The 26,065-nt window shown below is 39.6% G+C and overlaps 2 protein-coding genes across 2 annotated transcripts; one reads left to right on the top strand and one right to left on the bottom strand.

Moving 5' to 3' along the window:
• The first annotated feature begins 206 nt into the window (after nucleotides 1-206).
• LOC149096658 (uncharacterized) lies at nucleotides 207-14,117 on the top strand. Its single transcript, XM_089281685.1, has 17 exons — nucleotides 207-370; nucleotides 844-1,059; nucleotides 1,620-2,386; nucleotides 3,014-3,319; nucleotides 3,988-4,223; nucleotides 5,118-5,391; nucleotides 6,267-6,401; nucleotides 7,060-7,191; nucleotides 7,649-8,078; nucleotides 8,519-8,815; nucleotides 9,101-9,490; nucleotides 10,136-10,275; nucleotides 10,840-10,999; nucleotides 11,154-11,285; nucleotides 11,927-12,172; nucleotides 12,673-12,891; nucleotides 13,843-14,117. Exons 1-17 carry the CDS (start codon nucleotides 286-288, stop codon nucleotides 13,917-13,919), a joined length of 4,242 nt encoding a protein of 1,413 aa, XP_089137811.1. The 5' UTR covers nucleotides 207-285; the 3' UTR covers nucleotides 13,920-14,117.
• Nucleotides 14,118-15,242: 1,125 nt separating this feature from the next.
• Nucleotides 15,243-25,200, bottom strand: LOC110044804 (uncharacterized). Its single transcript, XM_020750389.2, has 9 exons — nucleotides 25,053-25,200; nucleotides 24,315-24,766; nucleotides 20,636-20,709; nucleotides 20,403-20,468; nucleotides 20,240-20,307; nucleotides 19,372-19,501; nucleotides 18,542-18,638; nucleotides 17,605-17,684; nucleotides 15,243-16,666 (listed from the first exon to the last, which is right to left on the bottom strand). The coding sequence occupies exons 2-9, from the start codon at nucleotides 24,757-24,759 to the stop codon at nucleotides 16,640-16,642; spliced, it is 987 nt and encodes a 328-aa protein (XP_020606048.2). The 5' UTR covers nucleotides 24,760-24,766; nucleotides 25,053-25,200; the 3' UTR covers nucleotides 15,243-16,639.
• Between the last annotated feature and the right edge of the window lie 865 nt (nucleotides 25,201-26,065).

The following is a 26,065-nucleotide window of genomic DNA, read 5'->3' as shown; positions in this document are numbered from 1 at the left end:
ATGTCGAAAGCTCATCTAGCTCGTTTATTGCTATTTTTGACAAACTCCTTCATTGCATTAATGTGCAATTCAACGAGAGTTGAGTTGGTCAGCGATTCGCTGAACAACGATCTTGTGAAAGCCTCTTTTGCAAATGTCCCCAAACTCGTCCCGAATTTAAAGGGAGGCTACTTTGCAGTCAAAGAAAACTCCAAGGAACTGAATGAATTATGTTTTGAACCTCAGAAACTGCTGACCATAGCAGAGCTGGCGCAACTCTATCCCGGGTTTCGCTCGGCCAAGACGATGCCATTCTTTAAGGTTCCTGCAGACAACGAGCATGTGAAAGGGATGAAGGTTAATTTGAGGGAGGATAAAGCCTTACATGGAGGTATATTGGATTTATGATATTTGTTGAGATGTGTTCTGCCATCGAGTCAAAACGTTGATTACATTCTAGCACTCTTACAATTTTATGACCTAATTAATAACCGGAGCTCAGTCACCGTATTTTAAGTTGTTCTGGATGTGTACAAAAGTACCATTAAGTTGAAGGAAACCTGAAAATAGTATTTTACTAAGATGAAAAAACACGAAAGGCATGAATAATAAACCATAAAGGAACAAGAATGGAAAACGACGAGAGGATTAACACGGATTAAAAACGACGAACATGAAACATTTAGGCTAAACTTTTCAAGATGCCCAAATCCTTACTGAGCTCCTTTAAATTTGTTGCGAATCTTCTTTAACTCTGTTACTTAAAGCTTTATTAAAAACTGTTTGGTTAAATAGCGACAACAAAGTTTCGTTTCTCAATGACATTAATTAACCACGAATTTAATACTTTCTTTTTCTTTTCAGTTGAATTTCTTCTAGATTCAGCGTCAAATTATTCTCCAACTAATACAGTCTCCCTTGAAAATGCAATGTTTCTCTTCCAAGTCGCTCCTGGAAGTGAAGGAATTGTCGCTCATGGATTTGATCGAATCGGCAAAGCTTTGTTTGCTGTTTATGCCAGGTTAACAGATGGAGACCAGGTGATGGTGGAGGGAACAAGTGGCCAAACTGCATCTTCAGGTACAGTACTGATCAAAAGATTCCTTAATTAATGTTCAAGTTTTTTTCTGGTAAAATTCGTTTATATTTATTGATTCAAGTACTTGTGGTTATACTAGTTTCGCAAAGAAGACCCTTATTTTTCGTTTCAGAACCTACCAATCAAAATGCTGTTTTCCGAGAAAATAAGAATATCATTAATGTTATTGTTTAGTCGTTGACTAAACGGCAATTTTGTTATTTCCGCCGACAGAAACTCGTCCGTAAAACGAACTCAGTGGCAGCTAACTACTCTTGTTCCCAGCTGTCATAGCAAACGTGTAATTATGCTGTATTTTCATGTGATCGTAGGCAAAACAAGCGGCTTCTGTTAATTCCCCGCTCTTTGTACTAGGTCTATAATTTTGTTCAAGCGCAGATTAGTTATTCGCTTACTTGCGCTCAACTTGCGCTTTGAGTTAAATTAATGGATTTGATTTGATCTGATTTTTCTTGATTGGCCAGATGCGATGGCTACCTATCAGTCACTACAATACCGTTCTAATACTTGACCTTTTGTTTTTAATTTCTTTTTCTTCTAGAGGAAATCGAAGCCGCATTATCCCCAACGACAGCCAGTGATGCGACACGAAATGATTATTACATGTATGAAACATTAAAACGTGATGTAAGTGGGGACTCGGAATCGCCTGCCGAACAACTGACTCGATCACCTGCCGAACAACTGACTCTACCGAAAAACGTTTTCAAGGATGGCGAGTTTAAGACAACTATAAAACGAAGCCGAACCATTGACAGCTACATTGACGGACACAGAATTCATCGCAGAGACTCACTGCCTAAATCTCTCGCCTTGAAATTACGAAGGAATAAAACACGCTTCACGAAGCTCACGCACCGAAACACAGTACCGGCGTATTACTACGAGTCTATCGATGAACTGCCTGAAGAAATGTTCGACAAAGGATCTGCAGATATGAACTCAAACTCAATGTTCTCCTTACCGCATGCACTGAACACCATAGCAAGCCCGTACCAGAGAGCTTTGACAGTTGGCATGAATAACAAGCTGGAAGTAAAAGCGACAGCTATGTTAAAGCGCGTAGGACTCGGTCTAGTAACAATATCTGATTTATCTTTGGAGATGACCGCCAGTATGAAAGAAGTGATAATGCGTGTGAGCGGAAAGGCAACCCCTAAAAAGATCGGTGGTTGGTTTAATTTCGAGATATTGCGCAAGGATATTTTTGCTGTAGGTTTCACCGCCGAGCAAGCCGGATTTGAGGACCTCATTGCAAAGATTTTTAACACAAGCCTGAGCTTGTTTAAGAACCTCGAGAAAACATCGGTAAGTATGTTATTTAATAGTTGCAGCATGAAAACTACTACATGTGTATCAGGTTAATTTGCTTGTAATGTTGCAGCGTGCGTACCTGCGTGCGCTGCCGAAATTATCGCCGAAATATCGAACTCTTCCCCTATGACATTGCGCGAAAAATAGGCTTTTCACTGTCTGCAAGATTGCGTGAAATGGCGCGGCAGAGGTGTCTATGTTGTCCATTTTGTGTAATTTGACCATCCGCTCTCTAACATGTGCAAACGCGATCATCTTCCGAATTTACCCCTATATACCAAAAAGCACTGTGCAGCGGTAGTCCTGGGGCCATATGCGTCGGAAGGCGCGAAAAAGACAATTACACAGGGGTGGTTTGTTTTCTCTTCAGCTAACCAATTTCGGTCACCTTTGCCAATTTACGTCGTAATAGACCATTTCCGAGTTGACCTTAGCCTCTCCATCAAATCGAGGCCTCGTGCCCAGCCATTCATATGAAAATGAGTTTAATTTGCAATTGAATGAAATCTCATATTCTGAAGAAAGGATGAGCACCAAGGCTCGCTTTGAGAAAGAGGCTAAAGGTAATTCGGAAATGGCCTATTATAAAACCTCTCCACATCGACTATTGTCTTTTGGCAGTTTGGAGTTTCATTTGCGCAGAAAGGCTTCAAGGTGACTCCCGAGACAAAGTTCCGTAATGAGCCACTGCGATCGCTGATGACCAAGGAAGTCCCGGATGGACTGTTTTTTGCCGCTGTCACAAAGTTCGCCGCGAATTGTGGGAATAACTCATATTGTGAGTTTGGTAAAATTCTTATGGGCAAGGATTCGTGGTTAAAATTTCACGGTGGCGTCAACAAAGCAGGCGTTAATGTGAAAGCTGGTGTGTACGGCATACCCATAAAAGGAGATCTGAAGTTTAACAAAGTTGAGTTATTTGTTGAGGTAAGATCTTTTTAGTGTTGTCTAAAGGCGCGTGCCATAGATACCAAAAGGAAAAAAAGCCTATAGTACAACAGAAATAAACGAGAAGCTACCTAACGCTGGTTATCTTTATCTCGAAATGGGGTACATTAAAGAAAATCAAGAAAAATCTTCGCGAAAGAGAACTTCAATAAAGCGTCAAACATTCAAGCGCCATTCGAACCTTCGACCTGATTACTAAGCCTTTAGAAGTCTGTTTATTCCATGGAGCTCATAACACTGAACGCTTGAAATGAATGATATCCGTGATACATTCATTCAGGAAAAAAATAATTGAAGATGACACAGAGAGATAACATTAAAAAGGGTTGGAAGAGAGCAGGATTTTTTCGTGAAGATTTTTCTGACGGAAAGCTCTGCGAAGAGCTTTCTCTCATTGGTAAATCTTTCATGATTGTACACAATGATATTCACATGATCCATTTCAAATACTTACTTTCACAAAGTGAAATAGTTCAACATGAGAATGAAGCTTCTTAGCAAAGAACAAATATTCACCAATCTCAAGATGAAACACAAGTCGTCTGTCTAGGAAAACCTTGACAAGCAAGAATTCAGACACTTATCTTGAGAGGTAATGGCCGATTTAACGAACCAGCTCTTTATATTCTTTATATTTCTTTTGTTAGGTTAAATTTGGTAGTGTCTCTGTGACGCCCAATGTTGGGTTTGCAGTCGAGCTAGACGTTCCAGTCAAAGGGGAAGTTGATGACAAAGGAGAAGAGGTACCCAGCACATCACTACAACTTGGAGGAAAACTCTTCGTAACTGGAGCAGCCGAGATAGGCACCACTCTATACATGAACGGGATGTGGAGAAAGGCGTTTGGTTTATCGTTTCTTGGCATTGGAAACATACAGATTGGGTGAGGCAACCTTAGCTAAGAACCTGGAAATACATAATCGTTAGAACTGGCCTTTATTAGCGACAAAAGCACAAGTGCAAATTTAAGGCCTCGTCCAAACTACTCCGGAGGAATTTTAAAACGGAGATTTCTCTGAAAAAACGCATCAAATGTTTTCCGTCCACACTACTCCGGGGAAATTTAAAAATGTAACAATCACCGGTCATTTTGCATTTGTCTTTGAGGAAAACTCAGTCAGGGAAATCACATGATCATCGTAACGCCATCGTTTTCGAACAGCTCAATTTTCAAAATATTTTCCGTCCACACGAGAACGGAAAGCCGCGTTTTAAAATTCCTTCGGTTTGAATTGCATTTTCAAAAAGCTTTCGTGATGGATTAGTGTGGACAGTAGGTCTGCCATAGTAATAAAGCTGCGTTTTCAAATTTCACTGGAGTAGTTTGGACGCTAACTAAGTGGGGGATAGGGCCAGGTGCGGCCAAAAGAGTCCATCAAAATTCTGACAAGCAAAACCACAACAGCAAGGATAAAAACATGAATTTTAACCCCAGCGCTTGCGATTGTGCTTCTACCTGGCATAGCAAATGAAAAGCCAAGGTCTGCCATGTGCTAAAAAAGGTCCCGAAATTAAATCTTGATTTTAAACCAAATGGTTACGTTCATAGACGTTGAAAATTCTGTTTGGGAATTTGTTGAGAGTATTATATGGCCAAAGGTACTCCTCTTTTCGTTCACTGTTTGAAAGGAAAGCTGAAAATTTGTTCTTTCTTTCCGGCCATGTTATGCCCTCTCGGAGGGTAACTGTACGGGGCTTGTTGACAAAATAGTTTATAAAGATATCAGATTACTCGTTGCTCGTCAGTCTAGAATCTCCCTGCCATCTCTTCCATTAGCTTTACAGTATCGCTAGCTACTGGAATCCCCACAGAGTTCACTTTCAACGGCCGCTTGGAGATTGGGCACGACTGCCAAGGGGCGGACGATTTCAAACTGGAGGGGCGATGTTTCTCTGGGGAGGCCTTAGTAGGAATCAGCGCTAATCCAGACGGTCAGTACATCTATGGTGAACTGTCACCCGTAACGATTGGAAAGATATTGCGAATGCTTGGCTCTAAGCTTCAGCTACCTCCAGCTGTGGAACAGAGTGGCTTTCCAAAAGGCTTGACAGTAAGTATACATTAATTATATCAAGGAGCTCAGTCACGGTGTTTTGAATTATTTTGGTCACGTACAAAATTCACTTTAAGTTGAAGGAAACCTGAAAATGATAGTTTACTCAGATAGAAAAACACCAAGGAGATAATAATAATCCCTAAAGGAACAATAATGGTTGAAGATGGAGAAGATTGGCACGGATTACAAACGACGAACTTGAAAAATTTAGACTTAACCAGCGTTTATGATGTTCAAATCGTGACGTGGCTCCCTTAGTTTGAGAATCGGGGAGAAAAGTTAGAAGAACAATATCACTCTGAGACAAGTACCCAAATTTGCTTGTAACAAAAAAAAGAAAAATAAATAACGTTAATGATTGTTAAAACATTAACAGTGCAAGCTCAGCGAACAAGGAATGTCAGCGCCAACGAAGAAGCAGATGGATTGAACGAAAGGTCAAAGATCTTTATTCTAGATACATCCGAGACATGGTCTTCTAATGTTCTTCTAAGTTTTTTGATTAGTTAAAACCAATTCGATCAGTTTTAGATATAGCCTCCCTGCAGACATCTTCTATTTGCTTTAACGATGAAAAGGTAAAAGAAAATAGTCGACTTCTGTCTTTTTGGTGATAATCGTATTTAATAATTAAATCGGCTGGTTTGACAGTGTCTAGTCTCTCGTATTAAACCTACTATTAATTATCCCAATGGTTGACAGATAAATAACATAATTTACTAAAGACCCAACGTATTTCCATGTTTTGATTTATGAAACTGTTCTTTGGAAAATGTGCAAGCATGGCGCTTCGGTGCGTAGTCCAAGACAAATGCGCACCACACCCCTGGTAGGGTATTGTAAAATGTTTCTTATGTTGTCTCTTTTAGATATCAGCAGCATGGAAGAATCAGAAAGTTCCTTACGCTGGTTCAGTGAAAGCTATAAAGAAAGGTGTTTACATCAAAGGCACAATCAACATATTGGGATTTGCGCCAGCGGTAGAAATATTACTGAGTGACGAGGTAACCAAAATTAAAGTTCATAATCTTACTATCGCTTAGACTACTACCAGTCTGTTCTTCTCTCGAAATTAGACCGGGAGTATGAGGCGAGATGCTTCAGACCAGACAGAATTGGGAAGAGACTTGGGCGCCGCCGCCCCTTTGCGCTCGTGTTCACGGATAACACTCATTTGACCTTAATATTAATAAGAGGAAAAAAAAAAAAAAACTGGCAGTCTCATGATCGCTCTGACCACAGCTTTCAGTGATAACCAAAGTCAGATGATCTACGTAAACAATGTCCCGAGGAAGCCAAATAGGGACTCGTAACCATGGTAACCCATGCAAGAATAATAATACTCCTAGCATCGTCAAAATTCAGAAGCTAGAGTTAAACGTTTGTACTGATGAGCGATATGCTGATTTTGATCCGGATTCCGATATTGATTCTGGTCTCCATCCCGACCCCAATTTCGGTATAGATCTCTAGCATTGGAACAGACTCTAAAACCACTTTGGCTTTATAATGGAAATAAGAAGTTTATATCGCAAAATCTATTAAATCGACCGAATAAGTCATTTATACCGAGCAAATCTGATATCAACATGCATTCAACTTCTTGATTTTCAACTGTCTGCACTGCTTGTTATTATTTTTCTTTTTTACATCTCCAAACAGCAAATCAACTTTGATGTGGAGTTAGAGCCTGTGAAGTTACTTGGTAACGTGGAAATGGTTCGCTCCCTTGCGGACAAGAAAAAAGGCCCAAAGTTCTACGTTCATGCCAAGAGAAATCCTCTCGAAGCAGAGGTAAATAACTATGATATATTTATTATACCATAACGTTGTTTACTCGTGGAGTCACGGTGGCCTCACGGTTAGTGCGCTCGCGTCTTAATTGAGCGGTCCGTATTCGAGGCCTGGTCGAGGTCACTGTGTTGTGGGTAAGACACTTTGCTCTCACAGTGTCTCTCTCCACCCTGGTGTACAAATGGGTACCGGTGAATTTAATGTTAGGGGTAATTCTGCGATGGACTAGCGTACCATCTAGCGGGGGAGTAAGAATACTCCTAGACGCTTTATATTACAGAAACAGGAGATACGCTCCGGCCTATTGGGCCACTTGGCTCGTATGCAAACTTTACCTACGTTAATATCTACCGATGATTCACGCTATCTTAGCATTAATGTACTTCTTTATGACAACTTCAGATCGTTATTTTTGTCACGAATTTGAACGTTCAATATCTTTGCTGCTTCTTTTTAGATTTACATTCAAGGAGCTGTGGTCATCTTTGGGTTTGAGACAGAAATCATGTTTAAGCTCACAACAGAGCGCTTCGAAGCAGAGGTAGCCCTTAACTTGTTCAACGTGTTCAAAGCGAGAGTTTGGATTGCGGCAGGTTATGGAAACCCGTTTGCCCAAACCGGTTTCTCAGCCAAGTTTACCATAGAAACCGGTTTTGACTCGCTGAATAACGCGACTGCTGAGGTATTAATTAAAGGTCTACAAGCGACAAGAAAAGCTCTGCAAAAGGTAAGGGAGAAAGTTCGTGATGCTAAGGTTGCCTGCGAGAGGAACGCTGGTAGTTTCTGCAATATTTGCGAGGAAATTGCTTGCAGTGAGATTACGGAGGAATGTAAGCTGGCCATGGACAAATTTAAGCACTTTGTTGGAGAAAAAGTTGATGAATTTGGTAAGGAAATTCTCACTTGTATAAACTGAGCAAATAGATGCGGGGGTGATTAAAAAATAGATACAGCCAACAGGAGTAAACATGTCTTTCACTTTAATTCCCTTAAGTGAGCAATCCCCACTGCATGTACAGGTTGAGATGTCATATCTTTCGCCTGATTTGTAGCCATCTCATTATCGCTTTTGTTCCAGATCGTTGGGCGAGAACTTTGCACTCGCATCCAAAATGGCGGAACATTAATCCGTGTATTTAGCTCATGTAAGAAGCCACAAAGTGTTGCAACTCCGGTGAAATATCTTCGACAAATTTTCAGCCATCATATCTTTTAACCCATCCAGATCCACTATATAGGTTTATAAAGCTTTAGGACCTTTAGAAGACCATTCCAATTTTTGACGTTTTACCAGAAGTTTGTGGTTGTACGTAATCATTTTTTATAGGCCGAAAAGTTAAAAGTATTGGGGATAAGTTCAAGGCTGGATTTCAAAAGGAAAGAATAAAACGGTACATGGACCTTTTAGCTGACGGAATGAACTGTGCCGGCCCTCGAATAAAACAAAATCTCCATCGCGCCAACAAATATTCAGGTCACAAAAACAAAGAAAGAGTGTGTCTCAACAGTCGCTATGGCAACAGCACCAAGCCCCGCTCGGCTCGACGCAAAAGGTTTGTTGGTAAAATGCTTTGCGAGAAACTGGCTGAGAAGGCTTGTCTGGTGGCAAAAGACTTGTGTAAAGGTGAGAAAGATGATCCAGAGATCCTGGAAAACTGTTGTTATATGCATTAATAATTAGAAAGAAATTCTGTTATGAATCTCATCTAGCGAGCCCTTTATTGACCAAGCTTGTGGCTGGATATTGGCCTCGCTTTATGCTTGTTCATAAGCAATAAAAGAAGGAACTTGGCCAATGTACAGCCACCTTGACCTCACACCTAACTAATTACCCATATATTTGTATCCATATAAACCATGCAACCCCGTCTTCTGAAAGCCGCTGTTTTCTATTTTCTCTCCACACCAGGCTCCTGTAATGTAGCTGGTCACATCACGAAAGGAATGTGCAAGGCGCTCGACTTGGCTCATCACGGACTTTTCTTACTGGAAAAAGGAGCGTATTGGGCCGAGCGAGCTGTGATGGCAGCCTCTAATAATATACTGGTTATTCACAAGTTATCATTCGAGACACACTTAGCAGCCGCTCCTCTTAAGAACACCGTGTCTCTCGGTGCTGATGTCAGCATATTTGGATCCAGAGGACAATTCAAACTAGATTTTAATCTAGCTGATCCTCTTAAGAATGTACATCAACTGGCGGATACAGCATTGGCGTTTTTTAAGAAGTTGTTCACCCCGCGGTTTTCGAAGACTGTTTATGATAAGCCGAGTGAGGAGTCCGACTTCGAGTTTTCAGGTGTGTGTGTGACTGTCTGCCTGCTGTTTGCATGAATGATTGACTGACTGACTGACTGACTGACTGACTGGCTGACCGACCGACCGACGGACTGATCGTTCGACTGACTGAGCCACAGGCTGACTGAGTGACTGACTGATTGACTGACTGACTGACAGATTGACTGACTGACTGACAGACTGATTGACTGACTGGCTAACTAACTAACTCACTGACTGACAGACTAACTGACTGACAGACTAACTGACTGACTGACTGTCTGACTGACTGTCTGACTAGCTGTCTGACTGACTGACTGACTCACTGACTAACTGACTGAATGACCGACGGACTGACTGACTGACCGACCGACGACCGACCGACCAATCGATCGATCGATCGATCGACTGAATAAATGACTGATTGATTGATTGATTGACTGATTGATTTATTCATGAATTGGCTGGTTTATCACTAGGACTGCGTAAGTGACTGACCCACTGACCGTTTGAAAGTCGCACGTACTCTCAGCCTAAAGTCTATGACAGTCTGATCAGCTGCTGATGACCACCTAAGCCGGGCGGACTTATTTCAATCTTTGTTGCCTAGTTACTTCTTGTCCAGTTATGCCCAGGTTGTTAACTGCTCATGTGTTATCCAACGCAGGAGAATTCCGAGTCCAAATGAACGGCACCGGGAACTGTCTTTCTGCCCCACCCACTTCAGAGGATGGTTCACCAGTTATACTCAGCTCCTGTGATGGTGAGGTGTCCCAGTGGGTATTTACACTGACAGGATCATTAATGGTATGACCTCATTGAACAACTCTATCAGCATTCGCTTCTTACGTTTGGCTGAGAAAGAGGAATCTACCGTTTTAGATTATTGGGAGATGACTTAGAGCACCACTGAAATTCGCAATTAAGTAATTTCTAAACTTCCCTAACGAAAGACGTTGAAGAAAAATGTTTATTTCAAGCGATCTTCACTGCTAATGCAACACCTTGTATCATCATACCTTCACATCTTGTTTTGATTTTCGGCCCCTATTCTGTTCTCAATAAAGAATTACCAAATGCTTGTGAAAAGATAGTTCGTGGCAAGTTTGGTGACGCGATGCTTAGTCTCGGCCAGGAGACTCTTCATATACCTTTCAGAATTTAACAGCAAACTCGTTGAACATCGCGCTCAAAATCCCGTTCGCGGATTCAAGATGTTAGCAGTCTGGTCTTCTATCGCATAATGATTCCCAATCGCATGTTTACGAGTTCTTTAAATGCACACGATAAAGAATTATGAAATACTAGTGAAAAAAAATTCATCTTCATTCGTTTACATTCTGGTTTTTCTATTTTCTTTCCATTCTGTAGAATGTTCAGTCCCGTCTTTGTGTGACGATGGGTAGAGACCAAGGCCTGGATCTACTAAAGCAACAAGCTTGTGACGTCAAATCTGAAGAACAGCGGTTCACTTGTAAAAAGAACAAGATAATGCCCGTGAAGGATTCTGGGTTATGCGTAACGGCTTCGGGTAACTGTTTCACAATATTTTATTTACCTCTGAAGCAAAATCTTGATGATAGGATGAAAAGTTTATTTATCTACAAGTAAATGTAATTGTTGACTAAGATACACCTTTGATATTTGTTTTTTTATTTCGTTACATTTTTCCTTGAACTTTTCAGCGGGCAAAACAGGTTTAGGTGATGTTGAGGCCAGGTTGCTGAAGTGTGATGATGAGAGCGTGCAGGGCGAGCAAGACTGGGTTCTACATGGTGATTCCAGGCCCATCTCTATCTGCAACAAATTTGTACCTGGTAGGCTATGTTACGTCAACAAATTTTTCATTTGCATTAGAAGGAGTAAAGACTCAATATGGAGGGTTTGGGGGTAAAGTTTTCTTCAGTTGAAACCTTTCGTGTACTAGTATGATTGCCTACGTGTCGATATCCCCTCCAATTGTTGCGACAAGTTGCCAATACCGCTAGTGGCCACTCACCTAGCGGCTGGCGTTTCGTTCCTTCTTCCACGTGTTTATCGCAAATTCGCGTACATCAGCAAAATTCTTGGACCAATAGGTATCATCAGTATGTGAAATAAAATGGTGACGAGTGAAATTAGGAAATAATTTCACACGCGTTTTGTCAAAATTCTTATAATTTCTCCGAGCCTTGAGGCTCGGGGAATTATTAGACAAAACCAAGAGAAAATGAGGATTTTTTTCTTGACAAAAAGCTGATGAAAATATTTTTTAATTTCACGAATATACTATTTGATTACCTTTTATATCGTGGCTGACAAATTACGCTTACAATCGTGGGTTTTTTATTCCTTTATTGAATCGATAAATTTCGCGACAAATGTAAAGTTATAAATTAACGCTGAAATAATATTTCGCCCCAAATTTAAGGAGTAAATTGTCACCCATGATATTATAAATATAATTTCTCCCCTTTAGATGTAGCTTTGGGGAAGACTGCTCTTCAGTCCAGCTTGATGTCTGTTGATGAACTCCAGAGTGGATTAAAAGACGAAAAGGTGGCCATAGCTGGTGTGGGTCCAGAACTGGCTGTGGATGGGAACATGACTACTGTACCCTATGCGGGTTCTTGCTCCATAACGGCCCTTGAAGTTGACCCTTGGTGGAGGGTAGATTTGCAGAGCGAGCACATTGTGACGGATGTCAATGTAGTCAGCTCATCTGGTATGTAGTCAGCTCATCTGGTATGCAGTCAGCTCATCTGGTATGTTTTATAAGCTGGACTGTCAACACTTGACCTTAAGGACGTTCGCGCCCAAAATGTTCCCACAGGCAGTACGTACCATGAACGTGCCATGAAGTAAGATTAAGATCAATTTTTGCCAAAAAGTCAAAAAACAAAAAACCAGGGTCCCCGTGCTCATTTTCGAGTCAAGACGAGTTAGCTTACAACTATAAGCCTTAGAAAAAGCTACATTAGTGAAATTTAGATCAGGTGTGGGAGGAGAGAACACTCTAAGATGCCAGGCACTTTTGCTGTTGTGAACAGAATAACACATCCCGTTAGAATGTGATCAAATTTGAATGCGGCGGACACCCTCTCCAGGATCGGCTGATTAGGCGAAAGACGCTTTTACCAACAGTAGCTAACAGTTGAAGTGCTTGATGACACATTTATTATCTCTCCTTACGCAATACGGTATTTCATATTTCTTCCATTACAGGTACTCTGTCGAGCCCATTGTCCAATTTTGAGATTCGCGTTGGAATTCTCACAGATTATAAACAGAACCCAATGTGCGGCGACCGAGTTAGACAGCTAGGCGCGGAAGAGGTCTGGACAGCAGAGTGTAAACCACCAATCCCTGGCCGACACGTGTCAGTCAGTATGGTTGGTAAAGGATACCTGGCGATATGTGAGGTGGCAGTTTTCGCGAGATTAGGTGAATGACGTCACAGCTGCCGGCTTAACCAAATAAAAGGGAAATTCAGTATTGTTATCGACAATGTTTTTCGCAACCATTAGAGAGTTTTTAAGAAAACCACAACGGCAACGGCGACGGCACCGTCGCTAAACAAAAGGTTTAATGAGCAGAACAATGGCTGTGAACTTGCATTATAATTCTTGGTACATTTCTTTACCGTCCTCTGAAAAAACAACGTTAAATGACAACGCCGTCGAAGACGACGCCGAGGACGGCGCCTGGTCAAAAATGAGTTAATTTGTTACCTTCGAATTTCGCAATTGTCTAGACCTGTTCAGTAGGCCAATGGCTCTAAAAACATACTCAGGCTAAATATGCAGTGACAGCGTTCAATACCAAGTGGAAATACGAAAAATTAGCCGTCGTCGTTCCTGTTCCTTAGACCTGACGCAGAACTTAATCATTTCAGGTTGGTTCTTTTGCAGAGGACGGCAAAGAAATGTACAAAGATTTATAACGCACGTGCACAGCTATTGCTTTGCTCATAAAACGTTTTGTTTGGTAACGTTCTCGTTGTCGTCGTCATCATGGCTTAAGCCTTTGATCATAGTTAGTAGTAATCTCCTCTACTTACTATGCTTTGATGTTATGATGTATGTACGTAAATCATTTATGCTGAAAGAAGAGGGGTGGGGGAGGGGGAGGGGATGTGTGGATTATTCATATCATTTGAGCTAGCCAACAGGAAAGTAAAATTTTGCAATGAATAAAATCGAAAAACTGATCCTTGGGGCAGGGAGAGGAGATGAATTGAGATAGAAATCAAATTATCATTTTATCATTTCAACATTTGTAGATCCACGTCTTAAAAGATCCGCTGCTTCTCGTTGGTTTGTTGCTGTGGTTTTGAGTTTTGATATTCTGCACCTTTAATAGAAACTATCTTGAGATTTTTTTTTCTCTTCCTAGATAATCAAGGGAAATGTAGCGCAGAACTTAGCAGAAAGCGAGATGAGATAACCAACTTTTCTCCGGAGGACATCTGAATCAGCTTCAGTTGTCAAACAGCAAGGTCACCCGAGGAGGATCGAGGAAGTGACGATCTGTTGTCTCTCTCTTACTCAAAAGTGAATCATGGATTCATATTTCCCCGATCTACACAATGGAATCGTTTATACCCTTAAAAGGACAAGTGAAAAATCTGTCTATTTATTTACAAAAAATAAACAAACAACTATATTTGCTATTTGTTTTGTTTCTTGACCTTCGCGTATTTTCGAATTCCAAATCGAGCAATCAAATCAAGGGTGCCTCCGGCGGAGACTGGGACGGATATGCCCGTATAAGGGGAAGGACCGCTGAACAAAGTGTCTGATTATCCTTCCACGAGATCCTTCCTTCTAAATAGGGGTGTTGCCTTACACGGGGCGGGAGGTAGACAAGTTTTAAAAGAATTCTAGGATTTATTGTTCTTCTTAGGGCCAGGGTTTCAAATCCTCACCCCACCCCAACCCCGTTCTTCATTTCGGGGGAGGGGACAGTTAGGTCAAAACCGAAAAGCTCGATAACTTTGCGATAGATCTTGTCAGAATAGACCAATTTCGATATATTAAAATTCAGCCTAAAACAAGAGACCTCAACACGAGGCTCCGGGGAATAAACCCCACAAACTCTGTAGTTATTCCCCAGAGCCTCGTGCTGAGGTCTATTGTTTTAAGCTGAATTTTAATATATCGAAATTGGTCTATTTTAGGAACGATCTAAAGAACTCGTTACATTAACTGTAGCACCTCATGAAGGTACATATATCGGAGCCAGTTTTCCTCAAGGCTCGATTTCCAGCCGTTTTGTGAGCCCGCGTTCCTTGTCCCACAGGGAGGAGGATAAACAACTGCACTCCCAAAACGGCTGGAAATCGAGCCTAGTTTTCCTCCGAAAGCGCTTAAAAATGGACTCTGAAACCAGGCTTCTCGCGCACCAGTCTTCTCGACGCCACAGTCTTAAGTTGCAGTGTACAGTTCATTCTTGTACATGTAGTCTCACAAAAATTTTCCTTTTCCAATTAGGCTTATCCGAGATTTAATTCCAGTCTTGAAGCATGACCTCTTGCCTCCGTGCCAAAACCAGTCCTCGGGCAAATCGTTTCTTAAGAAAAATATGAAGTGTGATTTACTAGAAAATGAACGGGCAGTCGAAGCACATTTTCACATGAACGGTTTCGCACGAAGAGCCGTTTTGAAGACTTCTGACACAGAGGGCAACTCGGAAATGGCATATTGCAGCAAAGAATGAAGAACGATACTGTTCACCAGAAATCCAACACCAGGAATTTGAATTGAAACAATACAGAGAATGAAGTCAAACGAGAGTTTACTTTCCAAGTTTTATTTCTAAATAGACTTGAAATCTTCCTGTGTATACTATTTCTGTAGTTTATCCCCTATGTCCACACACTGCCAAAAGTTATGAAGCAGTTAAAAGGAAATTATAACCATCCAAGATAAATACATTCCTGTTTACTCTATTGAATTTCTCTAAATACAGTACCTAATTATTTACATTAATATGTATACAGGAGCTGTTACACTGGGCTATCTTTAATGCAGTGTAACTCAATTGCGATGAAATTACAAGATAAGCTACACATGTATTAATGCTTGTACAATGCTTACTGCAATAAAAAATGCTTCCCAGTACAACAAGGTCAGCATACACTTGGGTACATGTTGTGGGGACATAGAGAGGACATGCTACAGCAACAGTTTTCCTCGTGTGACATGCTTGGTTTTGTAAAAGAGTTCTGTTGTGGGGGCAAAATTTAACCCATAAAATTTGGCGGGTTTGAATTCATGGGTCATGAAGAAGGGACAAAATGACCTAATTTTCCATGTTTGAAGGTGTGTACTGTTCTTGCAAACTGTCCCAGGTACAGCACAGCCATAAACTACACACATACACACAAAGGGGCTTTGTGTGTACAGGCGAACACACAAAGCGGCTTCTCTCCGCTTCATATCCTTCAACATGTCTCCCAGGGAGTGCCAATCTTTACAATAGGCAATTTTCTCAGGCAACACGAGTCAACAATATTTTCCACAAAACACCATCTTCCATAATTGTACCCCTACGCAAGTTACATGTACGTTTATGAAGCCAGACTGTTACACTAACGATTGCCCAATACAACAGCACCTTTGGTGAACCCACTACTGGAACACTATACATCTGAAAAGCTCTGCACACCACCACAAGTATGAACACAGTTCTACTTGGCTTCTACAAAAGAGCGCAGCTCTGGTAAAATCTCTGAGATTCTCTTAGGACATCTTCTGGATGTTCAAATATGTCACTTCCAAGCTACCTTGTGCCTCTGTTTCAAAACAAGACCTCGTGCAAAACCTTTCAAATGAAAATGAGTTTGATTTGTATGAAAACGAACCTGTAAAGGGGAACACATTTTCACATGAATGGTTTTGCATGAAGACTCGTTTTGACCCAGGGTCAAAAGGCAACTGGGAAATGGTCTATTGAAACAACAGACTTGTATCTTTGGTCGAGGATAAACTGAAAACAGGTCATACTTCACTCCACTTGTATTCAGTCTCTACTCGGCCAAAAATCAGCAACTATACTACAGGTATACAAGTGTAATCTAAAGAACAGACTCCCAGCAGGAGAGGCATGATCTAGCAGCTCTGAGAGATAAATTATGTACATATACATATTATATCCATTTTGTAAAATGATCTGTTAAATGGTGCTCACTCTATTGGAAGTGCAAAGGTTGCTGCATCTGTTGAAAAAAGAACATGAACTTAGCATCAGCTCTATCAAACAACAAATTCTTCTTACTAGTGCATGCATTTTGCTAGCACACTAGCTGGGAGAAATTCATCATACAATTGAACTACAGTACATACATTAATGGTCCAGATAATTCAACATCTGGAGCCACTCGCTGTGACCTGGGCAAGTACATAACAGTACAGTGTGCACAGTGTAGACACACGCACAGTCAGATGAACAAGAAGTTCCAGCTAATGGCAGCAATCTGCTTCTGAGAAACCTGATAAATTCTCAGTGCCATGCCAGCATGATTGTTATGAGAGCACAGGTTACAACTCAATCTCACCCTCAGTTGCATAATATTATACGAATCCAAAATTTGAATTCTTCAGCAAATATTTGCCACATCTGCTTCCCCTCCAGTATGACTGGATGAGCACCAAGCAACATCAAGTGATTAAGTACTTGGTTCTACTTACATTTTTTAGGTGAGAGGCGCGGTGGCCTCATGGTTAGTGCGCTTGTCTCTGGATTGAGCGGTCCAGGTTCAAGCCCTGGCCGGGGACATTGTGTTGTGTTCTTGGGCAACACACTTTACTCTCACAGTGCCCCTCTCAGGTGTATAAATGGGTACCGGCAAACTTAATGCTGGGGGTAACCCTGCGATGGACTAGCATCCCATCCAGGGGGGAGTAGAAATACTCCTAGTCGCTTCATGCTACAGAAACCGGGATAAGCTCCGGCCTGATGGGCCACTTGGCTCGCATGCAGACTTTACCTTTAACCTCTACTTACATTTCAAAACCAAAACACTGTCAAGGTGACTGGTACCAAGAATTAAGGTAAATCATCAACTAAAATATTAACAACATGCAAAACCACCAGGTTCTCAGACTTGACACTAAACATGACGGTCTGTCACAGGGTTAAATATGTTGAGCTTACCGTCGTTTGATATGGAGCAGTGCTGTATATAGTTGTTGGAGTTTGATCTGTAGCGATCATTGAAGGGTGAAGGTGGGCAGCTGTGGAAAGAATCACAAAAATGTTGTAACTAAAACTAAATAAATAAATTACAATATTTAGAGCGGAGGCAACATCAGCCTTAGCTGGTTTTCATACAAGTCCTGTATGTATATCCTGGTCAAAATGGAATTTGGAGATGTTGGTTTTTGTGAAGGGAGGAAAACCAGAGAACCCAGAGAAAAACCCTCTGAGCAAGGCAAGAACCAACAACAAACTCAACCCACATACATGTATGGCACTGGGCCAGAATCAAACCTGGGCCACACTGGTGGAGGGTGAGCGCTCTCACCACTGCACCATCCCTGCTCCCCATTATTGCTGGGGAGTAATGGCCATTAATTCTTAGTAGCTGACTGTAGTTACAGGGCTATCATAAAATTTTGATTCACCTGTAGCCTTCATCTTCACACCCATAACAAACTTGTTACTTAGGGTGAACTGGATGATCAACAAAAGGTAATAATTATTTCACCTGTAACATCAACAACCCATCAAACATACTCAGCTGTAAAAGGTGTTACGGGTCACGACCATAGAATTTTGATTTCAGTTTACACTCTACAGATGTCTGAGCAAATATTGTAAATAATCACAACTGTAGGAACATGTACATGTAAGTCTTGGTTTAAAATGCATAATTACATATACATGTATAGTGAAATCCTGATTTTTTGAACCTCCAAGGGAAATGAAAATTGGTTTGAATAATCGCACAGTTTGAGAAATCAGGGTAAAATTACAGTGTTGGACTGAGGAGAGGGAACAACTTTTGGTTCGAGTTATCAGGAGGTTCGAAAATATGAGATTTCGAGAAATCAGGATTCCACTGTACTTTAACATAATAAGAGCCATTTACCAGCTGCAACTTGGAACTGATGGACAGTATGTTCATCTTCTTCCATCTCGCCTTCTCTTCCTTCCGACACAAGAGCTGATTTTTCTCCTTTGATTGACTGTGAACAAGAATAGCAATTTGTTATGACTATACTGCTACTCAGTCAAGCCTACTCACATTATACACAATGACTTTCAACCATTTGATATGATTTACAAAGTACCACATCCATGTATGCGATAGCAATTACACTAATTAAAATAAAATTATCTTCTTTGCCTTTTATACACTAACAGGTCAAAACTAAAGCTAATGAATTCTATTGATAATTGCAATTCCCTCTCACAGAAGTTCATTTTTACTGAATTTTACAAACAGCATTTCAAAGTTTGTGTTTAATTTGTCCTGGTCAAAGTTGCGTCTAGTGCTGATTTAAATCATTTACAATGCCAGCGAAAATATGGAACAACTTGTTAATGTCACCAAGTGAAGAATGCAATGGAAAAGGTTATTTATCCTAAAAGTAAATGTGTGAAATAAAATAAATTAATTGAGACTAACAATAAAAATAACTGGTTGGTGTCAATTCAGCATAAATTATTCTTTCCGTTGCATTTTTCACTAGATTATGGTGCCAAGTTGATACTGAAATGCTGTTCTGTATTTTTGCTGATTTCTATAATCAACTGTATTTCCAAATTGAATCTTGTTACAATGTCAAGTTTGTAAAACAACTATCAGCCTTACTTGAGTTCATCAAAAAACTGACTGACAAGTTGACCAATTCCTTATAAACAAAAAGTTCATTGTACAGGTAGCTTCTTTTCATAGTAAAGCTCACTCTCACTTACCTCTCTGTACTTTTGCAAGTAGAGTTTCAAAGGTTCTACATAGGTGTCAAACCCTAACGTCTGCATGGCAAAAAGAATGTCTTCCCCATTGATTGTCTTACGTTTTTCTTGGTGACATCTTTCACTTGCCCTGAAGATGAAGTCAAGGACTCTAACGGCTTTTCAAAATTCATTATCACTTTGTAAGAGTGCTACAGATTAAAAGAAAAAAAAACATTGACCAGCAGATATTTTGGGTTCAGCATTACTGATCTGAAGCTTGATAGTCCAGTGTCACCCCAACAGTTCGAGGACTGGTTATTACTATTATTATTATTATTATTATTATTATTATTATTATTATTATTATTATTATTATTATTATTATAATGCCTGACAGTCACAGTAGTCACTGTATCCTATGTTCTTCATCAAGTCACCTTCTTCTTGCAGCACATATTTCCACAATGAGGAAACCAGTTAACATTTAACATTTTGCTTGAACACAGCACTTACATATATGAACTAAAGCCTATGTATTGCGACTTGCAGAGAGTCATCCCCTCACTGTTACCAGTAGATATTAACGTACTGTAATCAAGTGTTTACGTTTTTGACTGGTCAAGAGATCTTTCCCCATGTTAAAATTACATTTTACTTCTAGTTCAATTGAACCCTGCTATTTCGAACTCTTAGGGGAAATCAAAAATAGTTCGAAATAGTGGGAGTTCGAAGAAGTCAATTCTGAAAGGCAATTCCATTTGGGAAATAATTTTGACTACCAAGTAACAGCGAAATCAAAATATCAAGTTTGAAATAGTAGGGTCCAACTGTACTACATTGAACAAATCGCAATACAGAATTATGTAGTGTTGCTATCAAAGGATACTCGCTAGTAATGAAGCTGATGAATTCTGACACACACTCCTGGACACATTCTTTGGCATCTTTTGCAATCTACAATGAAAGGATCAATTCAAAACAAGATGATTAAAATTACCAGCCTGTCAAGAGCTTCTGAAAGACTTAGTTTGCTGACAATGGTTGCATACCTTGCCTGTCTTTGGAATTGATTTCTTCATTATTCTAGCCACATTTGCAATTGGCAAGAATCGATCCTAATGAGAAAAATTACAGAAATAAGGCAATGCAAATTAAGATAGAAACTGGTTGACAGTTGCTGGAATTTCAGCTTGAAACGATCATAATAATACAATGAACATGTTTGCTTGAGAGACGGAAGAAAAACTAAGATACGAGAAGCACCCTCGCTCAATGGCTTTACCTGTTCTCTGAGAATATCATCTCGCTCTTTTTCATCACCATCCACATCACCATGTACTCCAGCATCTTCGCTTCCTGTTAAAAATTACAAAAGTATAACTATTAAAAAACTAATAAAAATAAAAATAATATAGAAAATTATTTCCTCAGATATTATTACCAATATCTGAGGAAAGTCCCCAAACATGAGAACCTTGAGTTTGTTTTGCAGCTGTAACCAGTCTGAATAACCAATAGCATTTGGCTCAGGTTTTCACTGAGTGGATAGTAAGTTGCTCTACTATTTTTAGAAGGAAAAAGGCAGCAATGGCAATCCTATTGTAGTGAAGTTGTACTTCTGAACACTTTGAAGCACTTTTAGTTTATGACTCACAAATTACAGGGTATTTTTATCGTCATTTACAGTATGTAGACATCAACAGAAGCAATTGCTACAAAACTTATTTGAAGTATAACACAAGCTTTGCCTCAAAGTAATATCTTTCAGTTCATTCTCTAAATTTTTAACAAGATCAACCCAATTCATTTTCATTTCAGTCTACATCTACATGTACATGTACAGTAGGGAAGTAAATCTGATCCTAAATAACCTTTACACAAAATAATCATGTAACCACTCTTGACATGTCTTGATTTCTCAGAGCAAAACCAATAAAACCAACTAAAAACAGAATTTTAATCTCAAAAACCAGAGATGAACTGTTCTTCAAATCAGAGACGAGTTTCCTGACAAGATTGCACACACAATGAAGGCCACAAAAAGTACTCTTGAAAATGATTGGGAAGTGCTGGAGATTTGCCACCACCATTGGACAGACAGGAAATTTTCTTATTTCAGAGAATAACCCTTTAGAACATAAACTCCATTAGAAGATGATTGGAAGTGTGGAAAAGGTTTCTTGAATTATTGGTGTACCTTGACAAATTCATCAAACAGAACAGCCAATCAAGAAGGTCTTGATTCACCTTGCAACACAAAAATCCTAAATTGTATCAAACCAACAACCCAGCAGAAAGAAAAGCAACACCAACCTTTCGGAAATGGAAATGGGTTGAATGCCGGGGGGAAGTTTGGATCAAACGGCATCAGTGGATAGCCGGCGCCATATCCCATGTTCATGTTCATTGCTGATTTTCAAATATGTTTACTTTCCTTTTTGTTTTGAAAATTTAATAAAGCGATCCTAATTACTCAATTAGGGACACGACAAGTTGTATCAAGAAGATTTACCTGATGAAAACAAATTAGTACTTATCAAGAAGGCTTTTGATTGGACAGTCCCCGATGAAATGCACTAATTTCTGCCCTGATTTATTATCTTTCGTATGTGATATATTATTCACGCCACTGCAGGACATAAAAGTGATAATTTGGCACACAAAGCCCTTACATAAACTTCTAAAACGTATTGAGCTCATTTGAAAATTCTTGTTCAAATTAACAGGCTTGCCAAACTAGAGGAGTATCCAGGTTTAACTAGTCTGAGAATTTTCCTCTTCTACGGTAGATGTACAAATAATAATTATTACTAAAACAGCGAGTACACTAACAAAGATCACAAATATTTGTTTAATTTATTCTGGGAGAAAAAAAAAATCATACAAGGAAAAAACTACTACTGACACAAAAGAAAGAAATTAAATTTTCATAAGAGCATAATAGTGCACCACAGAAAAGGCAATTAATTATTAATAATACAAAAAACACTCAAAAATATAAAAATAGCTTTACTTGCAGTTAAAGAAAGAAAGAAAAAATAATAATAATAAGCCAGGTTAAATGCAATACAAAGTGTTTAAATTTGAACTACCTATATTATTTTATAAAATCAGCTGCCAGAAAAAAAAAAAAAAAAAAAAAATGAAATCCATGAGGATAATGTTGCCATATGATACTTTAATTCTTGAAAATATCACAAAATATGATAAATATTTTGGTAAAGTAAACATTGTCAGCATTTTTTTAAAACTTACACAGCTGACATCTGTGAATACATACACATACAATCTTTTATTAATATTCAATACACTGTACATGTGAACTATTAAAATCTTGTCCGAGTTGTTTTCAACCACCTCTGTGTGAGGAAATTCTTATCACAATTTCAGCAGGTTTAATGTGAATGTCTACAGCTGTTAGCAGGAAATTTTATGCAGTACATTTTTGTGGTATCTTTCATGGTTTGCTTTGACCAAATTACATACTTAGTGATTTGTTTTACAAAAAAAATGTTCGTACATGAACACAAAAAGACATGACTTTTGTGCTACATGTACACATAGCTTAGCTGTATACATGTATCAAAGAATGTGCAGGTGTAATCATTCCATGGAATTTTGATTTCAAAAGGTTGGCACCCACCTCATAGACTGGATTCTCTAACTACGTGTACATGTAGTTAGGGCCACTTACATTTAATCCTTAAGCATACAGGTGAAAGACCTAGCAAGAATACCACGAGATCCCACATTAAAGCCTCCCTGGTTATAAGCCCTTCTATTTGCTCACAAAGATGTTATTCCAGATACTGTAGAACCACCACCTCCCCGGATATAAGCCCATCTAACGTACAAGACGTGTTCCTTTTGTGTTTTCTTTACAAACATCAAAATTCTTCATCGTAAGTTATAGGCTAATAATGTAATGGTATGATAGCTTTAATTCGTTTCTCAGATATGTTTCATGTCGTCATTCTGAAACATTTTTCTTACTCTGCTTACATGCCGCCGCCCCCCCCGAATATAACTCCCCCCCCCCCCCATTTATAAGCCCACCCAAAACCCCTTATGATTTTATACAAGCCCAGGGCTTTAACCTGGGATTTTACGTTATTCTTGGTTTTCATATGACATAGTCATATTCCAAAATTTGAAATTATATTTCCTTCTGAGGTTTTAGTTTCATCAGATAAAAGACCCTATAGGAAGTCTTCTTGCAGTCTGCAAATGTCATACACGGGGCATATAAATGGTACCAGCTAATTTTATTAATGCTAGGTAACTTTGAAAGCATTAATTAAATTTTGACACATTATATAAGGAACAGGAGAATCCCACATTTGTTGTGGAGAAAAACATGCATGCACACTTCTAACAGAACTGTACAAATGTACTCGCATGAATAATTAAGCCTGTAAGCTAATTGCTTCCCCCGTGAATTGTGACCTCAATGCTTGACCTTGTGAAGAAATGAATTTAATAGTGTTCAACCTGGCATCTCAATCAACTTCCTGAAATATTGCATCCTCTGCCCAGAATAGTGTGGCGGCAAATCAACGGACATAGAAACAACCAGTTTATCTAGTACTTAACAATGACAAAAATGTGCTTTCAGATTTAACGGGAGGGCTGGAAGATCGAAACTCGATTATTAAAAGCAAGGAAGTTATAAAGATAAGCTAAAATTCATGTATCGGCCTCTATTTCTCGATGTAGCTTGGGAGATCAATAAGGGATTCCAAAATGAAACAGAAATTTAACTTACTTCTTTACTTTTAACGTTATTTTTAAACACGCCTTCACGAATAAAGGCATGCGGTGGAAGAAATTGGCATTGTGCGTAATCCACACGACAGCGTTAAGAAATCTACAAGTTTTCAAGGCTCTTAATTACATTAACTAACATATAAAAATAATTACTTAGTAAAATGGGAAAGCAAATAACCAAATACTTCTCCTACCCTCGTGGTCGTCATGTTGAATGACATACTGAGGAGGAAGAGGCCCCGGTAAACCGTAATCTGCGGGCATGGCGGTGACCACAGTATGACTGTGTGTTCCATCGTCTGCCCGCTCTACCGCCGTAGCAGCGCTGGCTAAACTTCCAACATCATCTGTAGAAGGAACAACAGCGACCTGAACCCCTCCAGGAACGTTAGAAATGGAGAGGTGGCCACGATCGTCCGCAAGTCCAACGTGTGTTTCGTTTTGTACCTCCGGTCGGTTTTCGATAACTTGTTGCACACCCCGGATGCCAACTTGCTCAGTGCCATGGCCATTTGGAACTGTACTTCCCTGGGTGTAAGGCGCTAGTCCTGCCTGTGGATAGCTGGGCTGACCGCTGTCTGGAGGCTGGGAGCTCAGTCCATCTGTGTTTTCATTCCTGGCCTCCTCGACACCTTCCATCTGCCAGCTAAAGCCATATTCAAAACAAGAAAGCAGAATTTAGACGTGAATTCTGCGCTAAGTGGGTTCAAACCTGTGCTTTCAAAACAAAATAGTGCCCAAGGGGGCTTTTGACTTCAAAAACCGCCCGGAAAACATGATGTAAACAACTTTCGAGACAAATTTGAGCGACAAATCGCGACCGCAAGACTCGAGCGATAAATCTTCGAAACGCTTCGAAAACTTCAAGTCGAAAACGTGGAATCTCAATAGCAAGAAATATAATTGGTGGAGGGCGTGAAGGTAAAACAAACCTTTCTCGATTTTTTGTTGGCTAGCCGGTGTTTCGTTTGAGTTAGAGCAGCCAACGAAAACGCGAGTTACAGAAGGCACACGAGTGGCTGGTCGTCCGCCTTCTTCACCACTCACAAACGAGCTCCAAGAGCACAACTTCCACACGCAGTGATCACACGTCAATCAATGCGTCCAGCTGTCACAAGGAACCAATCACAGTTGGGAAGACACAAACCATTGTTACTTTTATCCAATAGAAACGCATCTCGAAATATAACGCTGGCTTACTTTGCATAAATTACTTTCTCTTTGTTTGCGTCTGTTCGAATTTCTTGCTAAAATTTCCTATTTTTCGGCTGGAAAAATATGAAGAAATGTCTGAAAATTCGTCTGTTCCTAAAGAAATGGCGAAATGTCCTGAAGCCATAGGAAATACGCTTGAAAATGTTGTTTCTTCTCCCACTACTTCCCAACTTGTTTCTTTATTTTACCGCCAATAAATTATGCATGACGGTTCGAAGTAACATCTGAAAATATAACTTGAGCTTGAAAGACAACTGCTAGAAAATTTTGCTTCTTATTTTCGTGTTTTAATTCTTAAACCACTGCAAAAAGTATACCTTCGAACATTTTATTTATATTTATAGCCTTTTTATAAATTTCCGTTTAAAAACTGAAACAAAATTTGTACAGCTGAACTTATTCACCTGTCAGAAAGTCCAAAACATATTATTCACGGTATTCAATGATGGGTGTGATCTTTTGAATTGACCCCCTAGGCTACGAAACCGTTTTTTAAACTAATATACATTCTGTAAAATATCGAAAATGTATTACTTCCTGAAAAATGGGGAATAGTCAACGTTATTATATAAACGTGAGGATATCTTTATTATGAATAAGATTATTTTCAAAACTAAATTTTAATATTACCTGACCTTGACGCAAAAGTAAATACTTCCTGTTTACCAAGGTTACAGTAGATTTTAAAATTTTGTAAGTTCGACATTGTTTGTTTTTTACCACTTTATTT

Source organism: Orbicella faveolata, unplaced genomic scaffold, assembly GCF_042242905.1.
Source record: "Orbicella faveolata isolate gen_17 unplaced genomic scaffold, um_ofav_v1 contig_48, whole genome shotgun sequence".
In the NCBI taxonomy this organism is placed as follows: Eukaryota; Metazoa; Cnidaria; class Anthozoa; order Scleractinia; family Merulinidae; genus Orbicella; species Orbicella faveolata.
This window is presented reverse-complemented; position numbering and strand designations above follow the sequence as displayed.

Excerpts from the sequence above, each read along its gene's own strand:
- LOC110044804 (XM_020750389.2), bottom strand. The coding sequence starts at position 24,759 with ATGGAAGGTGTCGAGGAGGCCAGGAATGAAAACACAGATGGACTGAGC. Across the intron at positions 20,308-20,402 it reads CAATTCCAAAGACAGGCAAG|ATTGCAAAAGATGCCAAAGA; the intron begins GTATGCAACCAT and ends CTTTCATTGTAG. Across the intron at positions 16,667-17,604 it reads CTGCTCCATATCAAACGACG|ATGCAGCAACCTTTGCACTT; the intron begins GTAAGCTCAACA and ends TTTTTTCAACAG.
- LOC149096658 (XM_089281685.1), top strand. The coding sequence starts at position 286 with ATGCCATTCTTTAAGGTTCCTGCAGACAACGAGCATGTGAAAGGGATG. Across the intron at positions 8,079-8,518 it reads AGAAAAAGTTGATGAATTTG|GCCGAAAAGTTAAAAGTATT; the intron begins GTAAGGAAATTC and ends CATTTTTTATAG. Across the intron at positions 8,816-9,100 it reads GGCAAAAGACTTGTGTAAAG|GCTCCTGTAATGTAGCTGGT; the intron begins GTGAGAAAGATG and ends TCTCCACACCAG.